The 14,339-nt window shown below is 37.9% G+C and overlaps 1 protein-coding gene across 2 annotated transcripts; it reads right to left on the bottom strand.

Annotated features, from left to right (window-relative positions):
• Window positions 1-493: 493 nt before the first annotated feature.
• Window positions 494-14,339, bottom strand: LOC117402565 (peptidyl-prolyl cis-trans isomerase FKBP1B). 2 transcript variants are annotated; one of them, XM_059023758.1, is made up of 4 exons: window positions 14,184-14,339; window positions 13,175-13,234; window positions 1,694-1,806; window positions 494-1,503 (listed from the first exon to the last, which is right to left on the bottom strand). In XM_059023758.1, the coding sequence occupies exons 1-4, from the start codon at window positions 14,218-14,220 to the stop codon at window positions 1,375-1,377; spliced, it is 339 nt and encodes a 112-aa protein (XP_058879741.1). In that variant the 5' UTR covers window positions 14,221-14,339; the 3' UTR covers window positions 494-1,374. The 2 variants fall into 2 exon arrangements, with proteins under 2 accessions (XP_058879741.1, XP_033859739.1); XM_034003848.3 differs by having other exon boundaries at window positions 13,187-13,234.

The following is a 14,339-nucleotide window of genomic DNA, read 5'->3' as shown; positions in this document are numbered from 1 at the left end:
CAGTGTCTAAACATACTTGTATTACCTGTTCTGTCTCTCATTTCTTGATCTCGCCTACTAGGTATTGGATTTTCTTCCTACTCCCCACCTTAATTGCAAGTCGACGAGGCAGCACAGGCAGATCTACCCTCCGTTATGCATTGTGGAGGCTGTGTGGTCCAGTGGTTAAAGAAACGGGCTTGTAACTAGGAGGTCCCCGGTTCAAATCCCAACTCAGCCACTGATTCATTGTGTGACCCTGAGCAAGTCACTTAACCTCCTTGTGCACTGTCTTTCGGGTGAGATGTTGTTGTAAGTGACTCTGCAGCTGATGCATAGTTCACACACCCTAGTCTTGTATCTTGTAAAGTGCTTTGTGATGGTGGTCCACTATGAAAGACGCTATGAACCAGTAGGTAAAAAGGGTAGCCAGGTGGGGATGTGTATACATAGTGTACCATAAGAATGTAAATGCACTTATATTTAATGGAGTATTTCTTTATGACCTAAACCACACATTTCTTGAAAGCTTTTTTGATTTCACTTTAGTAAAACAGAAACAAAAATGCTGTTAAAACTATGTAATATCCTGGAAATAACTTCAGGCAAATGCTTACGGAAAAGCCTGTATTAATCCTAGTCATCTGTTCGAGATCAAACACATTACAGATTGGATTGATGTCACTGTCCAAAGGAAATGATGAACATCAACAACACAGGAAGGCTGCTTTCAAAGGCAAAGGCTAGCTTCTCTATTATTATTTCGGAGTTGTACTGCCCACGTCTGTTCACAAATAGCAATCTGAATGTCACCATTCTATTTTAACATTTACGACTGTTTTACATTTGGTTGTCAATGCCCAGTAGGTACAGAATACAATACAGTTTTATGCTCCGTTTCTATGTTTCCATGAACAGTAAGGCAGTGGTTTGAAGATGCATCCTCCTCAGTCCCTATTGTGATTTTAATGGATGTTGGGATTTTCATTTAAAAATTATACACAGCTGTTTTTTTTTTGTTTTTGTTTTTGTGATGCCAGAACTGAGAATGAGTAATGCATGCTATCAAATGATTCATATTAAAACAAGGCCGGGGGAGGATATAATATACAGTATTTGTTTTTCAGTTGCTTGCAGCTTCAACAAAATGTACAACTTCAGATGAAAATCTTTTTTTTCGATAAACAAAGCTAACAAATTAACATGTAAACAAAAGAATACAAGCTTAATTTTTTTTTTAAACGAAAACAGATCGGCATCTAAATGACAAGGTTGGCAATGAAGCTGGAGATAAGTAGAACACTTAAGATACTAAGAACAGTGGAACAGGATTCTCTGAGATGACTGGCTATATCTGCCTCCTCTTCCCTCTTCTTTTGGTTCCTCCTGTCACCTTCACTCCAGTTTAAGAAGTTCCACATCAAAGATAAGAGTGGCATTGGGTGGGATGACACCAGGATGTCCTGCAGCCCCATAAGCCATGTCTGGTGTGCAGGTTAGCTTGGCTCGCTGGCCTAAACTCATCTGTGGGAAGCAAATAAGAAACGAGTTCTATTACAGCACACTGCAGGTTATACACATTTCAAGCATTAAGCCATGCAAAATGAATTCTAAACTACTACAATCACTAATAAAAACATTCAACTTTTTCAGGTAAAATACAGAATCATTCATAGTATACTACAGACAGGACGCGGCTGACAGTTCACAGTACCTGTGCTACTCCGTCTTCCCAGCCTTTGATTACTTCTTGTCTACCGATCTTGAACTTGAAAGGCTTGTTTCTGTCTCTGGAGGAATCAAACTTCTTCCCGTTCTGCAGCATGCCTGCCAAGACAACACAAGACTATTCTTAATACAATGAACTATAATTGTATTCATAGTTAACTACAGTACAACTGCATTGAAACCTTGCACCTTTGTCACTCATCTCATATACCCGTGGCCAGGTTTGTGTTGGCAGTGCGTGTACCCACCGCAAAAAGGCCGGTTAAGGGGAACCCTATCCATATCCGTTCACCCCTTCTTAAAATGAACGTAAAAATTAGTGCCAAGTTTCCAAGGGAGTAGTCTCAGGTAGGTCTGAATCCAGGGTTAGAAACTCACGCTCGCCCGAGGCAAATTAAATCTGATGAGGACCAGTTGATGTCTGTGTTTCAGTGATCCTCTGGGTGAGTATTTAAAACAAATGAACAGATATAAGCTCATATTGACAGTCTTGTGTTAAAAAAATGCAGAAGTAAATTTTCTAACGTGGTGTAAGACTGAAATCTCCCTTCATCTCCTGTGTAATGCCAACCCCACTTAATGGCGTTTTACATTTATGTTCTCCCTCTGCGCGGGATGCGAAGTTTATTGGGCTGATTTTACTGAAACACGTTGCATAGTAAGTGTAAAGTAATTTTACAAAAATGTATTTTGTGATTTATACTGGGTTGCGACCCCCCACCACAAAAGAAGAAAAAAAAAGACTGAAGATGTCATTAGCATAGGGGGGCCAGTTGTACTAACGAGAAAAAAAAATAGGACATGTTTTACTAAACATTTTAAAACTAATAAATAAACAATTACCATAATGAACATTATCGTAATATGTTGCTTAAAACATAATAACACAATATATTCATAATAAAGTTGAGTTCTTACCTATAAACAACCGTAACACGTTTAAAGTTTGGGACTCGCTGTCTGTAGTTTGGTGTTGTTTACATTATCGTCAGCATATTTTAATGATTGGAAGATGAAATTGCTTTTTTTAAAACACACTTTTCTTATACCAATACAGTACTGGTCAGTGGTAAGTAGTTTGTTTGAAAACCAGACTTTAATCACAGATAATAGGTGCAAAGGCAGTGATTCCTTGAGTGCTTCAGGGCTCAATAAGGTCCCACATAGTGCAAATAAATCACCTGTTCTGTCAAATTATAGTGTGAGTGCTTCACAATCACAACTAATATTGCAGCGTTTAAAAAGTAAAACATTCACTTGCGGCTCTGAAAAAACGGCGTCCGTCAGTTTTGGCAGATTCTACCGTACTTGATGAAGCAGTTTTCTCCCACTGCAAATTAAAAAAAATAAATACAGTCACCTAGCTAACAATTTCATCCCGAGGGCTACAGTGAAACGTACTGTCTTTAAATTGGGACTTTAGTGAAGCCTGCATGTGTATGTGAGTACATTCATTATTGTAGGTAGTAATTCATAGTTATTTAATCACTCACAGGCTGTAACCCCCAACTCCACAAACCAGCCAGCATTTTTGTAAATAGCAACACATGTAATGAACAATAAAATAAACATTCTATTTGTGTCATCTGTGTAAATTTCAGGCAGAGCTTCGTGGTCGGCAAGGTGACACGCTGAGAGATTTTTTTTCCTCTGTCATCCCATCTGGTGCGGACAGTGTCAGTTTCTCAGCACACAGTACAGTAGTCGCTCAGTAACGAGGTGGGAGCGTTTACTAAGGTGCCTTTGTTAACTTTTTTAAATCTAAATTTATAACAGTGTTTTTTTTTTTAGGAAAATAAAATGTAAGCCTATTTTTAAGGACCAACTTTGGCACTTCACATATGGACTAGTAAGTTTACATCAGGACTAGTACCACAAAATTGTTAGTTTCTAACCCTGGAATACATCTGAGAATGTGCAATTGATGGCAGCGGGATAATTTCCATCAACTGCCTGGGGAATATGAGGGAGGCTGGGACACCCAATCTGGGTGGTATGCTGTAGCATTTGGAGATGTGAGTATTGAGAAGATTACAGTCACGCATCCTGTAACCAAACACTGATAAAAGGGCTGAAAGAATGGCAGTAGAGTGTTGGAGTAAGCAGTGTCTATGTATGGTAACAGTTACAGTATGATTACTTGTACTACTAACTACTGTAACTAAGTTTATGGCTGGAGATTAGATAACCTCAAATGTAAACTTCTATCACAAGAACAGTAGGGCTACTGATTTTCCACAATCGCAGAATCACGGACTGAATCGCAGAATTAGGTATTGGTCACAGAATTGGCATTTTGGGAATGGAATTCTGCTTTGTAACTGCACCTTCAAAAAAAACAACAAAAAAAAAACAACTGTGCAAACAGTCTTTTACCGCTGTTATTCTACTATAAAAATTAATGGATTGCTTTGAAAACTACACCAACCAGAAGCCCAGCGATGACGCTTGTATAAAACATTTGTGTATGTTCATTTGGATCATTGGATAATGAGAAAACAGGTGGTTTTGTGGGCGTTACGCTGATGGACTGTGTCTCTGCTGCGGCGCTGCCTGTGTGCTGTGTGTGCTGTGCGAGTCGAGTAGTTTAAAAAAAAGCTACTAGCTGTTTTGTGAGAGTTCTATTCTGTGGAATACTTTTGGAGTATATTTACTCGTGTTGTTCTAACATGGCTCTCTCTACTCTAGCTACTGCAGTAAGAACAGAAAATGGTGAAAATTGTAGATTCAACAATGAGTGGACCAATAAATACTTATTATTATTATTCATTTTACCATCTGTACCGAACGCAAAGCCAATGTGTTTATTGTGCAATGAATGTGTGTCAGTAGTTGATATGAAAAGGCATTTTGAAACCAGACAAGGAGCTTTTGGAAATGCGTATCCAGAGGGCACAGTAGTTAGGAGCTCAAAAGAAGAAGTGCTGATCACCTCCTAACAGTTATACTATTAATATGTCACATACATTTTAAAATGTTTGTAATGATACTTGCACTGTTCTATTATTAAAGTACTATTCATATGGTAAAATAAGTCTTGTTCAATATATTATTGCTTAAAAATGTACAGAGTAAAATACTCTGGCCCGCCTACTCCTAACTTTTTTAAAGTCTGGCTCCCTTAAATTTAAAAAACTCCAACTAAGGGAACTCTATCTGTCCAGGCTATATGAGAAACACATGCAAGCAGTTTTACAGCAAGTACAGCATAAACCAGTCTGCGTTGTTGCAGATGAAACTACAGATGGAAGAGATAAAAGTATCCTGAACATTGTATTTAATTTGTAATTTTATGAAAATTGTATATTTTTGTAATACTGCCCCTCATTTTCGACTAGTCTGTATATTGTAATCCCAGCAATAAGCTGTTTTTTAAAAAAAAAACACCTTTATTATTTGTTACTTTATTTGCTGTTACTAGTGGACTGCTTCAAGAAAGATTTTTCCTGAAAACTACAGTATCTCAGGGACTTACTGTAAAAAAAAAAATTAAAATGAATTCAATAGATTTTTAATGTAACATTTTTATTTACATTCAAATTACGTTGTTAATTCTTATTAACTTGGTTAAAACAGAAAAAATTGAATTGGTCATTTTTAAAAAACGGAAAAAAATGTGATTGGTCATTTTGAAAAACGGAATTTGCCATTCCCAAGAATAGAAACTCAGGAGCCCTAGAACAGCAAAAGGTAATTAACAGGATGCAGGTAATTTGGTTTTGGTGTGTGAATAATAAAAGCCCAGAATCACTTCAATGCATCTCTTCCTCGTGTGATTCCTGCTTGACTGACCATGGCTACCCTGTCACACGTGGTGGGGACTGTGGGACGAAGAGCCCGTGGAGCAGACAGGTGGGAGAGGAGAAAGTGAACAAAGAGGTGAGAGCCTTCTTCAAGCTGACTGTGTTACGCTGACTGCACATCCATTTTCCTTATTGATACAAATGTTTTTAAACAAGGGTAAGTAGTAAATGTGTTGCGCATTTGATCAGTATAAAATCTTTATCTAAATTCCATCTTCTTATCTGTGCCTCAGTAACTAAAACATTATTTAAAACATCCTGGAATACCCTACAGGTCTTTTTATTTTTATTTTTTATTCAAGGATCTCCTAATTGAAATCTTGAAGCCACACAAAACATTGCCCAATGAATAATTGACAAAAGAGATAATCTGCAGAATGGTGAAATATGGATTTCTGAAGAAATCAGGTCACTTCTTTCCTCTAGTTAGTCCTCGGAATGCATTAAACCTTTCACCACTGAATCTGACTAAAAAGTGCAGATTGCATGTGGTTCCAGTTAAATGAAACGCTGTTCCCAGTGTTTTAGTTAATGTAAAAGATAAAAAGCATCATTTTAAACTGATGAATGCATGCATTTTATTATCCATTTTTTATTTTGACCTACTTAATATGACATTACTGTATGCCCATAAACACTACATGTTGCAAAGGTAAAAATAACTTAGTGCAGAAGCCATTGCAGGTTTTACTAAAAGCTTAATTAAGCAAACCAAGCTTTCTACCTGAGTGTGGCTAATTTAACTCACAGATGCTTTTTGGAAAAGTCATACGGCCTCTAAAAGCAAGCCCATGAAAAAATGAGGACACACATCTACCTTAGAAAATAATTCAGTTCACAGCTTGCAGCTCTAGCAGGCTTCTATCAGACAGTAGATCACAGCGTCAACATGAATCAAATTTAAAATCATTCTGCACAAGTGCTAGCTTTTTCATTTTGACTTGCCGTAATGAAAGCTCACTTCACATCAATGGACAGCAAATACAAACAAAGACACAACTGGTCCGAATGTATTTTTATTATCCACCAAAACCAGCCAATCAATACTTTGCATGATGAAAGCAACCAGTCATGTACCCACACCTGCCGAATCAGCCAATCATAGCCGACCGGAGCTCAGCATCTTTCATCAACAAACTGGGACACAGACAGGTCAGTAATATTGCTCCATTCATATACCTGGCACTGTCCAGATAAACTATAAGCAACTCTGACAAGTAAAAAACAGAAAAACCCAAAATTATGTATGCGATCCTTTATGAACACTGTTGGCACTATTTTCCTAAAACTTTTCTCAGCGGAAGGGCACGTTCAAGGTAAATGTAGGTATCAAATAATGAGAAAAATAATTTTCTAATAGCGATAGAATCCTCTCGATGAAGGCTTTACCGTGTGGTAGCTGACCTTGACTTTTGTTAGCACCTTTGGCTCAGGAAGCATAATTCCAGTTGCGGTCAGCTACGAGCCTTCATCGATGGGCACTACTGCTTAAGTACAACACTCCTTGCCATGCTCGTTAGACTGCTAATCTACAAAAGCTATGTAAAAAAGGAGTTTAAATTGTGTACTAAAGTGTTTGACAAGGATTTCTGCAGTGGTGTAACTGAATGTTTTTAATGCAGTGAAAGGGTTTTTTGGAAAAGTGAGATCTCTGTTTTGCTTTCTTCCCTCTCGGTAACTAAATCCCTGGTTGTTACAATGATAGACTTGCAGTAGCAAAAGAAAAAAGGTATACATGTATGTTAAAGAACATTAATATCCCTTGAAAAGGATATACTGACGAAATGTACAATACCAGTAATAACAGATGCCCTTAAATAGTACTTTGATCAAGGCATCATCAGTAGGGATGCAATTCTGTCACAATAAAATTATGCATAATTCACTGCACAGTCATGTTAGAAAGTAGAACATTTCACGGTATGGTCATGGCAACAAAGAATTGTGCAATAATGAATTATAACAGTGTAATATTTCTGCTAAATAAGCAATGTTTAATGCAATCCTTGCAAAAGTGAACTATTTTTGAATTATTTAAGTAGTTTTGTATGATACTTTTTCAAACAACTATAATGGGTAAGTGTTTAACTTTATAACAAAAATAACTTGCTGATCCTTTTTGTGTTTTGCCCTTGTGCTTTTGGTACAAATTATGCATTTAGAGATTTGATGCAACGTCTGTCATCCCAGATCAGCACAGTAAAAGATGAAAAGACAGTTCTGCATCGACGCTGTTGACTGCTGCTAAGCATTGCAACTACAGCAAGAGCTGGAAATCGGGATGTAATGCCTCTCCAGAACTGTGAAACATCCTCGTTGCTCAGTTCTGGAACTGCTTCACAGTCAGCCCAATATTCTCTGTGCTAGAATGTTGTCTTCAAACAGTGGGATATTTTCAAATAATGTTGTCTCACAAATGTTATGGTGTTTAGCTTGATTTGGCTCAAATACATGGCATGCACTGAGCAAAGGTCAGCCATTATGAGCAGCACTGGAAATGTCACAATCACTTCCTGTTGACACTGTTTTCATGGTCCAACTGAAAAATTGCAAAATTCAAAGGTTCCGTGACAGTGACATAATCGTATTCTTAATTATCAGTACAGTTCCATTAATAACACTATGTAACACAATTTTTGTTCCTGGGTAGTAAGTGTTATTTCCTAATTGCTTATGCCTCAAAAGTATAGAAAATGGCTATTATTCCCTACAAACTTTGCTTTTGTCACCAGGACAGTGATATTTTGAAATTTACCTATTTCCAATGAGAAAACGGGTGAATTTGTGTCTTTTCGTTTACATAAAGTCAGAAAAAAACAACATATGAATCCAAATTAACATGTATTTATACTAAAGTAATACAAAAATGACTACAAAAGATTTAGAAGTGAGTAGTTTTTCGAGATTTACGATTATACTGTAAATCACTTTCACGAATCAGCCCCCAAATGTAGACTCCCATCAGGTTCTCGTTATACTGTCCTTGGTAGCGGCGTTCAAAGTCCAGTATATCCTGGTGGAAGCGCTCGCCTTGCTCCTCTGAGTACGCTCCCATGTTCTCCTTGAATTTATCAAGATGAGCATCAAGGATATGGACTTTGAGGGACATCCTACAGCCCATTGTGCCATAGTTCTTCACCAGAGTCTCAACCAGCTCCACATAGTTTTCAGCCTTGTGATTGCCCAGGAAGCCCCGAACCACTGCGACAAAGCTGTTCCAAGCCGCTTTCTCCTTACTAGTGAGCTTCTTGGGGAATTCATTGCACTCCAGGATCTTCTTTATCTGTGGTCCGACGAAGACACCGGCTTTGCACACATCTTAGCAGATGCTTCCACGGAGTACTTTTTCACTCTTGTCTTGATAAATTGGCCGCAGACATAGCAAAATGCGTCTGCCGGATGCTTGCAGCCTCTTTGTGCCATCTCAGAAAAATGCAGATATGTATCCACTTAGGCAGCTGGAACTAAACTGAACGGTGGGCTTAAGGCCCCTGTATTTATACTACTATTTATATTACTGGAAAGTTCTAGAAAGTTCTAGAAGTTACTCCAAGTTTACTCAGCACTGAATCTATCTGGAATGTTCTGGAAAATAGGTAAATTTCAAAATATCACTGTCCTGGTCACAAAAGCAAAGTTTGTGGGGAATAATAGCCATTTTCTATACTTTTGAGGCATAAGCAATTAGGAAATAACACTTACTACCCAGGAACCAAAAAAAAAAAAAAATTGTTACACAGTGTAATAGGTTACCACTCACCAGGTCCAACATTCACAGTATGTGTAATGGCTTATTATAACAAACATTCATGCAAAGTATCACATTTGAGCAGGTGGTTTTAAACCTAATTATTCACAAACAAAAATAATAAACATTGAGCTTCTTCATCTATACCCTAATGATGGCAAAGTAGTGGAGACACCATTGCTATTTTTACCACCCTGTACTGTAACGGAATTACATTCGTAACAGCACGACTGCATATCAGTTTCACTGAGGAGAATAATAAATTTGATCATGTGTCTGTCTGCGGACTGTCCCAATATAAATTATATTTCACTTTTCACACATCTTCACATACAGTGTGTTATGTAATACCACTGATAAACTTGCCCAAGGATAAAATTAGGCAAAGCTAAAATTAGTAGCAGAAAAAGGCAACTGCAATAGAAACATTAGAAGCTTCAGGCATGCCAGTTCTAAAGTGGCACGGCAGAACACTCTGGAAAACAGTTAGCAAGGACACAGGGATGGGCTACGATTAAGTACTAGCAGTTGCAACTAATTGCCAGCAAATTCTGCCCAAAATAAATGTGATCAGTTTATAAACTGTTGTGCACGCTAACCACACTTTATATAATTAACCTATCTAAGCTTGTATGCCATAGTAATGCTTTGGGGGTTTAAGAAATGTGAATTCAAGCAAAAATTAGGCAAATGGCCAGTAAAGAGGTTGCACAAGCCAACAGAACTCTACAGCAGGTGTAGCTTGGCTTTGTTTGGCAACAGAGACTTGACAGTGCTAAATGCAGTTCAGTCTTTCCACACATTTTAATTAATGATTATGTGGAATGTCTTCAAAACATGGATTCTAGTATGATCAGGATTCCACTGGGTTTATGTAATTTACACTATGATTCATTTGTTACACCGTATCCCATAAGAGGAGTCTGTAGGTGGAATAAGGCACAGACAGCCTGCTAGCTTTTTGCAAATAGGGTCACTGCTGTCTTAATATAGTAAAAGCCTCATCAATTGCTCAAGACTAAATCAGCCCTGCTGCCTACAGTATGTTAATTAGAATGTTGTAGACGTACACATTTTGGCTGAATAGTTGTTCACTGCACTGTCTAATTTAACTTTTACATCACAAGGTTCTCCTACTCTAAGTTGATGTACAGTGCCTATAGAAAGTCTACACCCCCTTGAACTTTTTTTCACATTTTGTTGTGTCAGTACCTCAGAGTTTAATGCATTTAAATGAGGATTTTTTTCCACTTATCTACACACCATACTCCACACTGTTAAGGGGAAAAAAGTTTTTATTGAGAAAAAAATTACATATTAAAAATACAAAACTGAAATATCATAATTGGATAAGTCTCCACCCCCTGAGTTAATACTTGGTTGAAGCACCTTTGGCAGCAATTACAGCTGTGAGTCTGTTGGGATAGGTCTCTACCAACGTTGCACACCTAGATTTGGCAATATTTGAACATTCTTCTTTACAAAACTGTTCAAGCTCTGTCAAGTTCCTTTGGGGAGCGTTGATGAACAGCAATCTTCAAGTCATGCCACAAATTTTCGATTGGATTTAGGTCGGGGCTCTGACTGGGCCACTCAAGGACATTTGTTCCTTAGCCACTCCAGTGTAGCTTTGGCTGTGTGCTTTCGCTCGTTGTCATGCTGAAAGGTGAACTTCCGTCCCAGTTTCAGCTTTCTTGCAGAGGGCAGCAGGTTTTCCTCAAGGACTTCTCTGTACTTTGCTTCATTCATTTTCCCTTCTATCCTGACAAGTGCCCCAGTCCCTGCGATGTGAAACATCCCATTAACATGATGCTGCCACCACCATGCTTCACAGTAGGGATGGTGTTCTTTGGGTGATGCGCTGTGTTGGGTTTGCGCCAAACATAACGCTTTGCATTTAGGCCAAAAAGTTCCATTTTAGTTTCGTCAGACCACAAAACTTTTTGCCACATGGCTACAGAATCTCCTGAGTGTTTTTTTGCATACTTCAAATGGGATTCAAGGTGGGATTTCTTGAGTAATGGCTTCCTTCTTGCAACCCTACCATACAGGCCAGATTTGTGGAGTGCTTGGGATATTGTTGTCACATGCACACTTTGACCAGTCAAACAAGATCACTCCACCAGTTTTTTTTTACATTTTTTATGATTCTGGACAGATAGGCATAGAAGGCTCAGGAGAATTACCTCATAATGCTTTCCCGATCGAAACCGATGAAAATGGTTTCAGGTCTGCAAGTCTCCTTAACAACACCATGGACCTTAAAATTGATCCACACTGCCCCATCAACTCACTGGAGAAATATATAATGAAATGTCCGAAGAATCTTCCAGCTTTCTATCTTAATCCACGAACCGGACCAGATCCAACCAATGTGAGCGATGAAAATATCTGGTATACTCAGGCCATTAGTAAAAAAAAAAATGTAATCGTTAACATGATGGCAAAAATTTGAATTGCTGCAGGTTTGAGCAGTCACTACACAAACAATCCAGCTATTGTCGAACGCCAAAGCAGGGAAATAATGTCTGTGACTGGTCATCTATGTGAAAGTAGCCTTAAAATTTACTGGACCGTCAACAAAGAGCAATGCAAAACCTGGTCACGCACGCTGTCTGCTGCAGGAAACGTTCTGTCAATCACCATCTTCAGCAAGTGGCACCACTTCCAAAGAGGTCACACTCCTCCTACTGTCCAATTACAAGACAACTTTCCCAGAAGCATTTTTAATAACTGCTCAATATCCGGAAATATTCTAATCAATTACCAAGGAAAAGACTAATAATAATAATAATAATAATAATAATAATAATAATAATAATAATAATAATAACAATCGTCTCGGGCCCCATTGCCAAAACAATCCATAATGTCTGCTAATGCCTCTGTCAGGTCTTATTGCTTACACAGAAGCGTATACCTAGTTTCCATGGACAGCCAACTCGAGTGCAATTGACTTGGCCTGAATTCTCCCACAACTCGAGTTCACGGACAACTCTACTTGGTGAAAGATGTGGTGTTACCATGCTTTTCCGAGTTACCCGAATTATCACAAGTTGGGCAGTAAATACTACTGATTTAAAATGTTAAATGACAAGACATAAATTCGCTGCAGACAGTAAACAAAACAAAATGTTAAAATAAATTAATTCTGCACCGTATAAAACGGAGCTGATTTTACCAGTGCTTGCTAGTCTATTAACCAATATGAAATTATTTCAAAGCAAATTAAAACATTTTCGTTTCCAGCCAACTCAAGCATGTACCCGAATTCTGTGGTTCATGGAAACGTGGTATATGTGTTACTGTATCTGCTGCCTTCTGCGACCATATTCAAAACAAGATAATGTGTGGTTTTATATTTTGCCAAAAAAAAAAATTATTGCAGTGTGCCGTACAGGTTACAATGTTTAAACAATTTTCAAGTGGCATAAGCCCAATGATCCAATTGAAATGACTTTGGAATCAGTCCAGTTTATTTAGATGACCAGCAGACTGAGATCAATCCAGTCAGAAATGGGACTATGTCAACCCCAGTTAATGTTACAGCCTGGCACAAATCAAGCTCCCTCACCCGAGTGTCCAATGTGAAGCACCTCAAACTATATTGTATAAATATTTGTGTAAGGTGCATGTTATATTTAAGGGGATATTATAATGTTAGCCAATCTAAATACTCCAAAGAGTGTACTCTTCACTCTAAATACAAAAAAATACAAAAAAGCTTTCATGTCTGAACCAAATTCCTGTTAACATAATTGTGGGCTTCCTGTCTTAGATAATTTATTGTTTAACTGGGACATTCTTTTCCTGTTATTTCATCACTTACTGTAGGAGAAATACCAAAAACAGCCTTGCAGTTTCATGGTGGATGTTTCACAGAATCTGCTTATTGTTACAAAAGCAAACACTTAACTGTGTACTGTACCTGTATAGTGCACAACACAGGTCTGCCCTTTCTTTGGAAATGTTCTTCCTGCATGATAAAATCCAAAAACAAATGGGAAATGAATATAATGAAATGACAAAAGTATTTTAAAAAAGTCAACGTTTTGTTTCATTGCATTCATTTAAACAAAACTGTAAAAGACCTTGTGGAATACATTAAATGCTGATGTTTGATCCAAATGATTTACACATAAAAATATATATTAAGATCACATGGGGTATGTCCTGTTCTTTATAGTGTCCAGTGAGTGTACTACAGCACTGCTACTGGCTCCTAGTTAGGATACTACAACCCGACCATCCTAGAAAGAGCCAACATACATGTCAGTGTGTGTAACCACCTCGACATGGGCTTTTTTTTTTAAAGCAGCTATATTTAGCTAACTGTTGTTTGATTGCAGTTGTGGTGATTTAGGTTTTTTTCATCAAGCATCCGGGTAGCCGCAGAAACACGTACATACTGTTTTTTATAACCAGTACTGTTCTTTCAATTCACAAAAGGCGGCTTTTAGTCAGTCCGGGTGCCGTCTCTTAACTGTCTTAAAATGATGCGTTTAGTTAGTTTCCAGCCTGTGTAAACGTATATTACGACAATCTTTAATTGATAAGGGCTGACGTGTTTAGCTAATAATTTGTTTTCTCCGACGATGGTTTTAATTAAATCAGTGCATTGACACGACAGAGTAGTACATACAGTAGACTGTACAGTAATGTCGCGGGCTCATCAGAACCCCCCTCCCCCTCAACACCACAGTCCAGGAAGACTTGAGGAGATTTGTATTTTATTTTTACTTCTTTTATATATATATATATATGCGGCTGTCAGCAAGACTAAAATAAAAACCCACAATACTACAACTCGTATTTGCTGCCAAACCCTCTAGAGTCGCTTTAACAGTATATCTCATAAGAAAGCATCTTTAGTTGAAACACAAACAAAAACGGTTTATTAAAATAAAAAAAACAATATGCCTTACCATCTCCTGGAGAGATTGTCTCAATTTCTACACCCATGACTTGTTTTAGTTATTACAATGTAGTACGAGAAATATAATAGCCTATGTCCTCACTAGAATATACTGCACTCCCTCTAGCACTCAATTTGGTTTCTCCGACCTCCGATATTTTGCCAA

Source organism: Acipenser ruthenus, chromosome 5 (genome assembly GCF_902713425.1).
Source record: "Acipenser ruthenus chromosome 5, fAciRut3.2 maternal haplotype, whole genome shotgun sequence".
In the NCBI taxonomy this organism is placed as follows: domain Eukaryota; kingdom Metazoa; phylum Chordata; class Actinopteri; order Acipenseriformes; family Acipenseridae; genus Acipenser; species Acipenser ruthenus.
This window is presented reverse-complemented; position numbering and strand designations above follow the sequence as displayed.

What these genes read in the sequence shown, in the direction of transcription:
- LOC117402565 (XM_059023758.1), bottom strand. Translation starts at nt 14,220, where the DNA reads ATGGGTGTAGAAATTGAGACAATCTCTCCAGGAGATG. An exon ending in GACAATCTCTCCAGGAGATG is followed by an intron (nt 13,235 to 14,183) that starts GTAAGGCATATT and finishes TTTATCATGCAG; the next exon opens with GAAGAACATTTCCAAAGAAA. An exon ending in CTATACAGGTACAGTACACA is followed by an intron (nt 1,807 to 13,174) that starts GTTAAGTGTTTG and finishes TTGTCTTGGCAG; the next exon opens with GCATGCTGCAGAACGGGAAG.